This window comes from Podarcis melisellensis (assembly GCF_964234715.1).
Source record: "Podarcis melisellensis genome assembly, chromosome: 11".
Classification (NCBI taxonomy): domain Eukaryota; kingdom Metazoa; phylum Chordata; class Lepidosauria; order Squamata; family Lacertidae; genus Podarcis; species Podarcis melisellensis.
In genome coordinates this window covers 20,554,800-20,568,916 of record NC_138543.1, presented here as the reverse complement: position 1 = coordinate 20,568,916, position 14,117 = coordinate 20,554,800, and the positions used below count along the sequence as shown (strand labels likewise).

Below are 14,117 nucleotides of genomic sequence, written 5' to 3'. Positions count from 1 at the left end.
GGGAGGTCTGCAGACCTCATGCTTGGCAGAAATTAGGCACTTGTAGGTCATCAGGGGTCACTAACATCGGGGCGTGGGAAGGGGGTACGGGGAGGTGCGGTCCGCCTTGGGTGCCATCATAAGGGGGGTGACAAAATGCCGGCTGAACTCGACGCTGCCTGTGTAGTGGAACTGAATGGGGTTGAGTTTCATTGCAATGCCAATGCGTCCCCTTCTCACCTCTGTGGCCGGAAGCATGCGTGGTTGGTCAGACCCTTCTCCCCCTGCCCGTCCATGTCCTGCCCTCGCTCAGGTGGTGTGTGCATGTCTGTGTGGCCATGGTCAAAGTTGTGCTGCTCATGGGGCAAAGCAGGGTCCTTCTGGGGCTGATGTGGACTCCCGAGAAGGGCATGGAGGCGGGAGAGGCTGTGGTTGCCTGCTTTCGCCTTTCATTTAAGGGCCAAGGCACACTGGAGGAGAAGCGGCATCTAGGAGAGCTCTGCAGCCCAGCTGGTTTGAGGGGGGAGAGAGAGAGAGGTCATGCGCTGCTGGAGAGGAGGGAGGCGAGAAGGAGCCGTATCAGGACCAGCAACAGCATCACCTGCGTGGCTTTCTTTGACGGGGTGGATGGAGGGAGGATCAAGGGAGGTGGGAAGACAGGATCTGCATTGGGATTGCCTGTGCAGCTCTCTCTTGGAAGTAGCATTCAATTGTAGCCAATATAATAGGCTGCAGTGTGTGGTTGGTGTTGGTGCTGCCAGCAGTTCATCTGGTTTGGAAATGTGCCCATGGCTCCAAAAAGGCTGGCAGTGAAAGAGCACTTAAATAAAGGAGAGCAGCCACAACAGAGGAGGAAATCTAGCACACTTTAGCATTAGATGCTATTGCCTCATAAGCATTTCTGCCCATAAATCTTAGGTTTCTTCTCTGTCCCACAGATAAGAAATTACGCAGTGTGCGATACGTGTACTCTCTTCTCTTTAATATTACTGTCGCTGAATTTCTACTAGGAGCCTTTGTTCTTGTGGGGTTTGATGGTGACCGTTATTCCCAAGGCAAGCCTAATTCACATTTAAAACAATTACCTTTAAAAGGATCAAGGTATATTCAATCCCTTACATTTGCATCCCTTTCACTTATGTCTGCAGTGCTCTATCAGCTTCAATGAAAATGTCACATTTAGGTTATTACAACTATAATTCTGCTAATGACACATCAGAAACCAGGTTTTAGTTTTCCTCCCTAAGGTTCTGACTCTTTGAATGAAAAGGTTTTTGGTTTTGTTTTTTTTGGAAAATCAGGATTTGCTCAGCCCTCCTGTTATCTTCCTTTGATGTTGTCCTCTGAATCAATTGCCTTCTCACACACCCCATTCTACTTATTGCACTGCCAGTTGTTGTATCCATCCTGCTAGGAATTTGAGTGTAATGCTGAGCTAAAGGGTATGGTTTAGTCCACAGTAAGAGAGATAAGTGGTCTTAATATATATATATAAATCCCTGTGCAAGACACAGCGCAGGCTACTCATCCTTCCTTCAAAGGTTTCCCTTACCTTAGCCACTCACTTTACCTTTCTGCTTTCATGCCCTGACACTTCATTGCCTGTAACATTTGCTCCACCAGGTTTGCTACCGTCAGCAGTCTCAGGGTTTCTTGCTCTCTCAAGTGGTTTCTCTTGCTGTCCCATTATTCCTGGAATAATATTCTAGTCTCCCTCCTACTCTATCTAAGGCAGAAATCCTAAACCCTTATCTAGATGCCTCCACCAGTGAATTGGATAGAGGGCTTTGCTTCTACAGAGGCCCCACTGCAGTTGCAGAGTATGGTGGAAGGGAACAAAATGGGGTGTTGTGTGTTTGTTTGTTTGTTTGTTTGTTTGTGTGTGTGTGTGTGGTCAAGAGGAGACAGCCAAGAATCTACTAGCTAACACCCACAAAGGGGCATGACTTGTACCTCTTGGTCTGGCCTAAAAGCTCATGCAGCAAAAAGCACGTTGATTTTAGTCCCTTCCCTTCTGTCCTGGCTGGTGTGAGGAGCATAGGTTCAGCTATGGTGGTGGCTCTACGACCTTTTTGTATTCCACTTCTCTCCAACCAGTGTTGGGATTTGTTTAACTGAGCAAATACAAAGGCTTGGAGTTTTTGCTCTTCTGTTCATGGAAAGAGTTCAGCTAATTGAAGAGGTCTTTAAACAAGCAAAACCTTTCTGTGTTTTATAATGGTTTAATGCACCTGTTGATTTGGTGGATCAAAAGTATTATTATAAATAAAATAAAAACATGGAAAGATCAACTGATCACAGAATGGTGATTTAGAATACAAGTCATATTCTTCTCCTGTTTGTATCAAAACTAGAGAATAAGCTAGATAGCTTTTCAACTGCAAATTGAACTTCTCACCATTGGAAAATTGGCAGATTTATTAAGAAACATAAATGTCCTTTTATAGAATAGCTTGTTTACTCAGAAACAATAGCTATGTTAAAACAGACAATAAACAGTTCATTATTAGTTTGTTTCCAAGTTATTGTTAGCAGCAGATGTTTTGAAGATTTATATTCATGTCACATTTGTAAAACCTTATACAATAGGATTACTAGAAGAAATGCATCATTTGAATTTTACCATTCTATAAAAGTAAAGTTCTGACAAAGCCACACCTAGCTTCTGTATATATTTTTGAATTGTGAAGGCAGAACAGACTGAGGTTTTATTTTTAGTCTTGATATTGTGCTTCTGGCTCCTGTAGAACTTATTTAACAATCATTTTTTGGGGTGAGACTTCATCGTCCTTCTGTCTTTGTAGAATGTGCCTCTTGTTTAAAATAAACAGGTTATTCAGCTGAATGGTATTTTGCATGTCATCAAATCTGGTGTGCTAAACGTTTAGCAGTTATGTTGGCAAACTTCAAATATTGTGAAATATATGAGTGGATAAAAATACAATTGTTCATTGCATCACTTGAGAACAGGACAAGAAGGAGTAGGCTTAATTTACAGGAAGTTACATTTTGGGTAATTTTAAAAAATATCATGTAAGAGCAGTTAAGCAGTGAAATAAGCTGCTTAATGGGGTTATAGAATTTCCTTCCTTGCAGATTTTCAAAAAAATGTTGGACAGAAACTTGTTTGGATTTGTAGTGTAACAAATACTGCCAAATGGGACTTCATATTTGGTCAGATGGGCTGCCAAAGATCTTGAACTGAAACATAAAACATAACTTTGCTGTCAGAATAATTTGGCATGTTTAAATTACAAATTGCATCTTTCAGCAAAGCTTGAATATTAAATCCCACCTTTCAGCATCTTGCTGTAATATATAAAATTGGCAGAATGAGGCAAGCATTTTTAGTGAAAAGAAACCTTTTACAGTACATGTCGGGCTATTTATTGCTCTTTTTTTGCTAAAAATTGGCATTATCCCTGGAAGGCAACACTGTCACTGGTGCAACAAGTTCTGGTGCATTGGTGAAATGTACTCATTTGACCTGCTCATGTATAACTCCCATAAAAAGTATAATATCAGAAGAGGAAGTTGATGAACAGGAGGACTATTGGCGATCTGAAGTTCGAACAGAGCAATAGATCTAGAAGATTGCATATTGTTGTATTTCTCTACCCTTCTTGGGTTGTACTTATCAATCATTATTATTTCAGTCATAACTGGGTCCATTTTCAACTTGCTAGCCTTCTGATTGTCCATGATAGCCCATTATTGTCCAAGATGGTAGATGTTGGTTTACATATAGAAGTTGTTTAGATTGTTACAACAACCCAAGTCCTTTACAGCCTAACATATCCACCAGTGGGAGTTTTCTTGCTAGAACACGTGACAGTATATGAAAATATTCTACACTGCCTGATGTTAGATCTCAAACTTGGAATAAGGGGAATCCTATATTAAGGACCAGGAAAAACCTAGGCAAGAAGATATATCATTACAGGATGTTTGAAACAACTAGTGGATGTATGCAAGAGGGAAGGGCATTCTAAGGTTCACAGGCAGTGGCAAAAAATGCCTTTTGGGGGGTCACTGTCCCCGTGATATTCAGTAATCCTTAACTACTATCTGTCTCCTGAAGGGTAGCTGGGTTAGTTTGTTTTAGCAAAACAACAAACAGTTCTGTGGCACCTTGAAGTATGGTTACCAGACGTCCCCTTTTCCAAGGGACAGCCCCCGGATTTACAAATCTGTCCCCGCACAAAATCTGTCCCTGGAATGTTCCCAGATTTCATTTAATGTCCCCAGATTTATATTTTAAGTGTTGCAGATTTATTAGTAGGGAATGAATATTGCGTGATTGATTCAATGGCACAAGACACATCATATGGGGACTTCCGGCGAGATAAAATGGCGGGTGCCACGGCAGCGGGCAGCTCCTGAAGCCAGCCAGAGGCAACTGTGCTACCAGGCTGGCTCCGGGCTACTGACACTGCTGCCGCCGCCGCCACTACCAAGGGGGAAATCAGGGATGCCTGGCGCATCAGCTGGGGGAACCGCTGACCAGCCCCCCCCCCGTGACCCAAATCGAACCAGGAGCGAGAACACCCGGCTGACTGCCCAGTGGTGCTCCGGGGCCAGGAAAACCCTGGAGCTGACGCAGGGAGAAGGAAGAGAGGAGAAGGAGAAGAGAGAAAGAGGAAGGAGAAGAAAGAGGGGAGCCCTGACCTTGCCGCGCCGCTGCTGAGGAAAAGAGGTAGGAGAGCATCAGGAGGGCAAGGACACATGGCCAAGCCCAGGCCCTACCTGAGCCTACTCCACAGCAGCTAGCGCTCCAAGAGAGCAGGCCAGGGCCCAGAGGAAGGCCGCACGACAGAGGAGACCACAGAAGATATATCTTCTTTTTTCCTCTTTTTTTAAAAAATGTGTCCCTGGATTCGTTGAAAAAAAAATCTGGTAACCTTACTTTAAAGACTTTATTATCCCTTTGGGCACACATTTTATTATGCCATAATAAATTTGTTAGGGTTAGGGGGATATCCAGTTGGTGCCTCCTAACACCCAGTCTTTGATGTTTTGCCAATTCCCGCTCCCACAGATTTGCAGTGTGTTGGTGCTGCTGGGCAGGGGTAAATGGCAAATATTGCCTTCCTCTTCCATGAGCAGATGGATGAAAAGTCTTTGCCCTTGTGCAAGGGCAGCAGTTGGATGTAGTCCTTAGTGTTTGAGGTGTCACAATATTTTATTTTTATATCAGTAGCTTACCTAAGCACTACACTTCCCTGTATACAAGCATGCTAGTTTCCCTAACAGCCTTAGCAAAGATTACTTGTTGGAAAGTAAACACTGTTTTTTATTTCCTCAGACATCTAATATAATAAAGGTTGCATTCAAAGCAAGTATACTTCTAGAGTCTGTCGCTGTGTGACAGAAGAGATTTTCTTAAGCTGAGAGGAAGGAGAAAGAAGAGAGAGGCATGATATGGAACCCAGTGCAGGAACAAATGCAGAAAACATGTAATGATCAGCATGCATCATCCACAATGGAGACAGGAAAAAAATATTGCTATGCTGGATGGATCAGAAGACAGCATGCCATTTAGAACAGGATTTCAAAAATGTGGATCTACATGAACAAATGGCAAAAGTAGTCCTGAGTTTTGTTCTGCAGAAAGTGGCAGTTGCGAGTACAGTTTTTGTGTGTGGCTCAAAGCTATTTTTTTTTTAAATCAGCAAATCCATTCAGTGACAGCACAGTCTGCAGACGTAATCTGTTCTCAGCGTGTCTTTCGTCACCTCAGTGCCATATTCTGATATCTCTGAGAATTAGTATTATTTCCTAGTTTAAGATAGGTTCTCAACAGCAATGGAGAAAAATCTGTAGTGTCATCTCAAAGCACACAAGGCAAGCTGGCTGCACCTATAATTGAGCTGAGCTGTAAGCTTCTTAAACGGCTCTGAACGCTCTTGGCATACTATACATTGTTGGTGCGGCTGAGAAACAGATCAGCAGAAAGGGGCATCTGTATGCTGCTATTTGCCCTTTGTCCTCAAATCAGTGGGTTAACGTAGAATAATACCTGGTTTCTCTGCTTGCTCACCTTACAGAAGGCTTCAAATGTTGAAACTTGAGGAGTTTCATCCAACTACATTGTTTACTCCAACTTCATGAAGCCCTGGGCTTGTATTGAATTATAATTGGATTACCTGTTACATGCAGTGTGTTATTAAATATTAAAATGGAGAAATTATTAAGATTGTAATGCATGGGTTTCCTCTGGCAACTTGTGCATGGAACCAATATGAGTAAAACCCAGTCTGGTCTATTTAGTATCTATAACCTTCAAAAGCTCATCTAACTAAATACTCCTGGATTTTCAACACATTTATAACTCTTGAGAGTGTTGATTATTTCTATTACAGCCAAACAGGGGTCCCACCAGAATTTTATAGGCTCAGTACGCAGTATATTGTTTGGGCTCTCTTCTACACTTGCAGAAGAAGACACCAAGTTGCATAAAATTTGCATACTCTTTGTGATATGCACATTTGTGCCACGTCTTGCAGGTGGCAGAGAGGGCTCAGAAGTAAACAGGGACCACACACAAGTAATAATATGATGATAGACAAAATGCCTACAGGTAAAGCTTTCCCCTTAACTGTATTTCCATTCTAGAAGTGCCTTACCCTGTTTAATTTCTGCCTGTCACGGGGCTGTTAAAGATGCTCTCCCCTAGTGCTAATCTTAAGCCATGCAAACGAAACATTTGTGGAACTTGATGATACATTTTTATATAAGTGAACATCTGTAACTGTATAAATGTATGGTAACATTGACAGACAAAATGAGATGATGAAGTGTTAGATATGAAAACACACCCAAAACTAGGAAAGCAGGCATCCCCCTCCCACCATGCTTGATAGTTAGATTCTACTCCTGATATTTAACAGCAAAAGACAACCACAAATCAGTTTGCCAGGGCTGATAAACAACAAAAATACTCTATTTGCAGTTTCACATTTTGAACTTAATGTACTCATCATTGTTTTGCTCACTCATTGTCTTGGATCAATTGCTAATTCTCAGCTGCAAAAGGAGACTTTATGTTGTAGATGTCAAATTTGGCATCTTTGTACTATAATGGACCATGTTTTGGGGTTCTTCTTTGCAAATTAGTATAGCTCCAAGACTTCAACCAATTTTAATTTGGCCTGATTACTGCACTCCTGTACCCGCTTTAGTTTAGGTTGGAATAAGCTCCATTAAGCATAAAGTTACTCACTTCTGAATATACATGTATACCATTCTAATATAAGTTAATGAGGCAGTGAATTCTTTAAAAAACGAAACGGAAGTTCAGAATCCAGTTGCTCTGCTTTATGCTGGCCCACTACCTTTTGCACCCATTTATCTTCCACCCTGGAGCCAAAATTGTTCTGTCCACATATAGGCTTCTGATAACTCTTTAAAATATTGGCAACATAAATGATCTATGATGGCAACTATTTCTTAATGACAATTCTTTTAAGATACACTCATATGGTTCCCTATGCAAAACGGTTCTATATCATAATAGAAAAATGAGAACCTCTCTTCTCCAAGGTGAGAATTGCATTATAGAAAGATATTGTATGGAAAGTATTAAAAAAAAAATTCATTTCAGTAGAGGGATAAATGACCTGGAAAGAAAACAAGTGATAGGGGTTTAATCAGTTCAGTTTCTACAACATCCGGGCTTTAGGGGCAAGCATTCAATGAGGAGAATGCCAGACATTTCTGTGTCTGGAAAGCCCATGAGTGTATATTAACAGCATCTCTCCATTAAATTTATCCACTTGGTTTTTAACAACTGGTTTGCAGTGGAACCTCACCATGCGCCGGTACCCATTTATATAAACAACACCATATCAAGGGAACTCACTGACAATGGATATAACCAAGGGCGATTCCTACAATCAGAATGGATCGGTAATTGCAGAAATGGCTGGCTGCACCATCTGTGGCCAGCTAGTCGGTCATGCAAGTGCATGCTTATGGACAGTAGAGTGGTTGCACAGAGACCAGAATGTTTTCTGTAAACTGTATTCAAGTGACAGAGGCAGCAGAGGAACTTGTAACTGGTTGAGTTAGTGCAGTGATGAAGCATAGCATAGCCACTACTTCAGCATCCTCCAGTGATTGGTAGTCCCAGACCCACTTGAAAAAGAACAACCAAATTCTAAGGACATTTTTGTCTCCCTCTTGAGCTGCACTGGACACGTTGAAAGGGAGGAATCTGAAGCGGACCGATAGTGTTGAATGCTACACATTAATATTATACTACAGTTCAGGACAGGAAATGGAGAATACCGATAGTGTCCTGTTACAAGCAGAAGAGAAATTTGAGCAGGGCTTTAGGATGTCAAAGAGTTCACAGCAACTTCATTCACTTTTAATTCGGAATCACAGGTTCAGCACCTACTAACAGGTAATGCATTCTGATCATCCTGATATGAAAAAATAAAAACTTCCTACAGCATTCTTTAAAGGGAGCAATAATTTGATATAAGGACCAGCGTAGATGCATAGCCTAATACTGTCTAAAAACCTTTGTTTTACACTTCCAGAAATAATTCAGCTGCATCAAATAGCATGTTATCATTTCTATAGCACATTTAATGTGCAAATTGTAAATTATAGCTTCATTTGTTCTGTCTGTGGTTCTCTGGTTTTTGGGTGCTCTGTACTTACAACGTAGAAAACCAAAATCTCATGTAATTTGCTACATTTCATCTTCAGTTCATGTAAGATTGATTTATTCAAAAATATATTCCTACATTTGAAACCCTTTACATAATTCCATAGAAAATGAGGGATATATTGAGTTTTTACTCACGCAAAATATAGATGAGAAACATAAAGCAATTTAAGTCAGGAAACTTGTTAGATAGATATTTCACTGAAGGAGAACTTGGTAGATATGAGACAGCTTCGAAGTCTATATAGAAAGGAACGTGAAAAGGTTTCTTGTTATAAAACCTCATGACTGAGCAGTATGAAAAGTCATGAAATGTCTTGTAGTTTAAATGAAATGAGAACTTTGAACCAGGTAACAAGGATCCAAGTGTGAACATTAGCCTAAAACTTCATTTTCATCTGTCCTTTTCCCCACCCAGAACCTGCCGTGAGAACAATGTGTACAAAATGTAATTATAGTGAAACCTCTTTCCTCCCCACAAGCCAATCTTCTTGTGGTTCATTCATTTTATCCCAATTAGAAAAACAGCTCTGGAGAGTTGGCACTGGGCAGGATGTCATGTGCCAAGGGTGTTTTAGAATATGGAAGACATGTTCAGAATAAAGAAGCATTTAGATTAGATAAACTTGCCTAGGAGAGGTTATGTGATATGTCTGTGGTAACAATATGGACATTCAAACTGATGCTTTTGCATTGATCAGGATTCGTGAAGGTGAGTCCTAGCACAATGTTTTGTTTTTTGATTAATGCATATCTGTGGTGCATCTTTAGTGTTTTTAACTGTTTAAAAATATTGTGGCCCTATGCCTCACTCTTATTTTATATATCCAAGTTGTATCATGTTGTGATTTGAAAGTCGTTAGAGATAAGCACAGTACTGTTTAGGAAAGGCCCAGAATCGCCAGGTGAATGTATCTGAATGACTCAAATACATATTTATGAATATCCATCTCTCTCATAGAGATTCCTTGTATCTAGTTTAAGACATCTTGATATGAGTACTATCATCTTAAAATAATTAATGTTTGAATGGAAATCTCAGGGGATCTTATCTAGAATAAGTAGGCGTGGAATATTTGGATAGGACTTCTGGTGTGTGGCTTTTTGGCCTTTGTCTTGTAAGTTATTTCCATGTTATTTATTTCTGTGACCCTTTAGTTACCACAGAATGAGATAACAGCATTGCTACCTTACAAAGTAGTTCATTAACATTCCCATCAATGGGTAACTGAGGTTGAAGGTGAACTGGGGTTAGTCAATTTCCCTTTTTGCTGCATGAGCTGCACCCTAATTTGGAATCCTGACAGAAACAATTTGGTTTGGATCCAGACCATCCATTGCCAGCCCTGCTCCACCCCTGAAACAATTTGTTTTGGTGCCCTGTTGGGAATGCAAGAAGGTTGTGTTGTTTCCATTCCACTGCAATTTGGTTTCTGCCAAGAACTCCATTATTCGTCTTGCTCTCTGCTATTTAATGGAAGTTACATAAGCTATGTAACTATTTACATAACTAACTTTGATTTCAAAACAGCACAGATAAAGCTCATTAATGATACATCATCCGCAGACATAAAAACAACAACAGTATGATGTGAACATATACCCCATAATGTTTGCTTTGCTGATTTCCGTTCCTGACTACAGGTGAACATGCAAACTGCAGCTTCCTTTTCCATTTTCTTTGGAATACTCTGATCTCCCTCGGCCCTGGTCAGGCTATCACCAGTGGTTTTCCCACCTGTGGTAGCTTGACAACAATCTGCGCCTTCTGTCCTGGTAGAGGCCTACCTTCAGCACAGCACGGTTGAGAGAAACCTCCGCTTAATTGTTGATCCCTCCTATGTAAGGCACCATATTCACACTAATAGAGGGAACTTGCACATTGTATCTGGACTATTAAGAAAAATGATGGAGTTCTTATTCTAATAAAATATAAATGGCTTTATTCTCATGAATCATATTCTCTACCAAGCTTAACGATATTAAAATTTTAATTTTCTTTACGGAACAGTTAAATAACTCTTTTCCTTGAGTAATTTTCAAGATTAAATTTTAATGTATGTTGTATGAATTTGGGCCATTTATTTCCATGCAACTTTTAAAACTAAGTCCTGGATCTTACTAAGATGGAAAGCACAACTCCACCACTTCAGATTGCAGTTGGGGGTTCACATGATTGAACTCTCCATTGTTGTTGTTGTTGTTGTTGTTGTTGTTGTTGTTACTACTATTCTTAAAACCTCTTTAGACATAGGTAACAAACTGGCAGAGGTAAGAGACATCGCAAAGGATGTTCTCTCACATCCCTCCATCCACTACAAGAGCACCTTGCGAAAACTGTTGGCTAGCCTATGGTTATTTGTTATACTGATGAATTTTTCAATTATAGATAGGGAGATTTGTCTAGGTGGCAGGAGCAAAGACAGTGTGTGTGATCTTGCTCCCTACTCTGCAACATTTATTCTAATAAAAATTTCCACAATGAGGGAAATTTTGATATGGGGACATTTTCAAACACATACTTTCTTAATATACACAGTTATGTGAGAAGCTGTAGTATCTTTCCGGTTTAATGGTGGGATTGTCTACTAAGAAGCCTGAAAAGGTGAGCAAGATTATTGGTGGCAGAAGTAGACATCATGTACTGGAGTCAGGCCCAACAGCAACCACTTAGCTATAATTCCATAGAAACACAATAGTGATAATTTGAGCCATGCTTCTGTTGGGATTTTTCTAATCCATAATGCTTCTGAGCCATGGGGATATTCATGTAAAAATGCTCACAACTTACAAAATATTTGCTGTATATTTATTTTTTTCATATGGCTGGAATCCGACATAGCACTAAGTGAATGTTCCATCAGTGCAAAGATTTCTGTTTGCACCACAATATGTTATTCCCATCTCATCTTTCCAACCCTTTCCCAGATCTTTCTGGGCATTCTCACAACCTTCTGGAGTAGATTTTGGGGGGTTGTGGAGCACATGGAGGAGGAGAGGGAGCAAAGTCTCATTGTGCAAACAGAAAACCTTGTGCTGATGGGACAGGTTAGTTGTATACTTCCCTCTATACTGCTTAAACTAAGACAGAGCCTGTCTGCTTAGAGCCTGCTTAGAGCCTGTTTTCAAAATAAGAAATATCATACAGTATGTTTGTATTATTGTCAGGGACTGGGCAGAGGAGGAATGGTGGAGACCGCCTCCCCAGCCTGACCCTTCCAGAGAAGAGGAAGACAGTTTAGATTTACAGCAGGGGTTTGAGGGAGGTCACAGCTCAGAGGCAAATGAGGGAAAATAATGGGAGAGGAGGGGGGAGAGGAAGCACTAGGGGGGGCAACAGCTGATAGATGCAGTGTCTTTAGAAAGCATTCCAGAACCCAGCGAGCCTTGAAAGTAGGAGAGCAAAAAGCTCAAAGACAGAGGGCACGTAGCAGCACCCATAGAGAAGGTGATGAGGAGATTCACTTGGGACAACGCCATTATCCAAGAGGCTGGGTTCTACAGCCCCTCTCTGTAAATATTGAATAAGAAGCAGACGGTAAGAACGTTCCTTGTCTTTGTACGTTCCTGGGCAACCAGCCCTGGAAGTCTCTGGCAGCATCCTGACAATTATATTTCTAAAACAAACCATAAAAAACTCCAGTAGAGTGCAAAACAGAAATGCAGTTCAGTATAAAACAGTACGATTGCCCTTCAAAATCAAAAACATAGCAGCAGATTTTGAAAATATTGTAAGAGCCAGGGATCCCTTCCATCTTCAGCCTGACTCAAGATATACAACACTCACCCCACTAACATATCACACCTAAATTCTGTCTTACATCTACACAAATCATGCAATACTTTCTCAGCCAACGCCGTTCACTCCATTCTTCTCCCATACATCTACCAATACATATGGGTTCACCACCCAACTAGTCACTCCAATATTTCCCTCATAACAAACCTGTTTTTAATTGTTCACCTTATTCACTGTTCATTTGTGGTGAGGAACTAATGATTAGGCCAGCTATTTACAAAGCAGTAAAGTAAATGTGTCTTAAGTTGTATCTGTTATTAGCATTTGAGTGACTAACGTAAGGAACTTCGTTACCCAAACAACATATATACGGATTTAATTTCAACATTAGATAGAGCTGTGTGTGTGAGAGAGAGATTCTGAATAATGCCTGAAGTAAAAAAATAAGGAAGAAAACATAATGAGTTTAATGTTTTCAAATGAATTATTTTTTCAGAATATGACTGATGTTCTTTATACATCTCTTCAAATATTTCACTAAAGTCAGTCTTCTGCAATTCTCTTTCAGCTGTTCATGGTGGACAATGGAGCAGATGATTGGAGAATAGCCATGACTTATGAGCGCATTTTCTTCATCTGCCTGGAAATCTTGGTGTGTGCTATACATCCTATCCCTGGCAACTATACATTCACATGGACAGCTCGGCTTGCCTTTTCCTATACGCCATCTACAACAATAGCTGATGTGGATATAATTTTATCCATACCAATGTTCTTAAGACTATATCTTATTGCCAGAGTTATGCTTTTGCATAGCAAACTTTTCACTGATGCCTCATCCAGAAGCATTGGAGCACTAAATAAGATAAACTTCAATACTCGTTTTGTTATGAAGACTTTAATGACAATATGTCCGGGAACTGTACTCTTGGTTTTTAGTATCTCCTTGTGGATAATTGCTGCATGGACTGTCAGAGCTTGCGAAAGGTAAGTCTCCATTTTATTAAGATGTGCCAAGGTTCTTCAGGGGGACGCCATGTGTTTTAAATGTATGGTGTGGATGTGACCTTTATTAATGCAGCTCCTCCCCCCAGGAATGTTAGTTGTTTTGTGCTTTATGTCACTTCTGTTCCCTATAATTGCTAGCTCCTTGCCTTTGAAGCATTTTAAGGAGATTATTAAATTGTATCATTACTTTGCTATAGCATCACAGGATGCTGAGTGATATTTATTTTGCTTTCACCTAAACTGGTATTTAAGTCATCAGAATCTGCCTGTGGTTTATTTTTGGCTTACCTAGAACATTTAAGAAACTGGCTGGGAGTGCAATATGTGTGTGATTACACAGAAGTCAGTCCCACTGACGGTCTTCTGTTGGGCTTTCTCCCTGGGCAAGTGTGCACAGGATTGCAGCCTTAATCTATTTTGTCATTATCATTCCAGTTTATATCTCAGGTATTTTAATTATGTTGTGATGTGGTTATTAATGTAATGATGATCATTTAAAACTGGGGAAGGATACAGGAGAACTGGGGCATCACAGATGTTGGTGAACGTGATCCCTATGTAGGTAATAGGCCTAATGTCACTGGCCTTGGTTGAATGTAACACTAATGAGGGAAACAAACCATGGTTTACTGGGAACCAGGCAGGTCTGCTGGTTCATGCTACTCAAATCTCCCGAGTGGTTATGTGTGAGCCATCACTTGTGGTTTGTTTCAG

At 40.5% G+C, this 14,117-nt stretch overlaps 1 protein-coding gene and 1 long non-coding RNA gene across 3 annotated transcripts in view; both read left to right on the top strand.

Annotated features, from left to right (window-relative positions):
- LOC309380783 overlaps positions 1-14,117 on the top strand; it is a 249,884-nt gene that overhangs the window by 129,131 nt on the left and 106,636 nt on the right. The gene's annotated exons all lie outside the window — the stretch shown is intronic.
- Positions 1-14,117, top strand: part of KCNN2 (potassium calcium-activated channel subfamily N member 2) — an 86,926-nt gene that overhangs the window by 11,160 nt on the left and 61,649 nt on the right. For both annotated transcript variants that reach the window (XM_081930542.1, XM_081930541.1), the window contains one exon: positions 12,964-13,382. In XM_081930542.1, the coding sequence (XP_081786668.1) occupies positions 12,964-13,382 (419 nt within the window). The remainder of the gene's footprint in view (positions 1-12,963; positions 13,383-14,117) is intronic.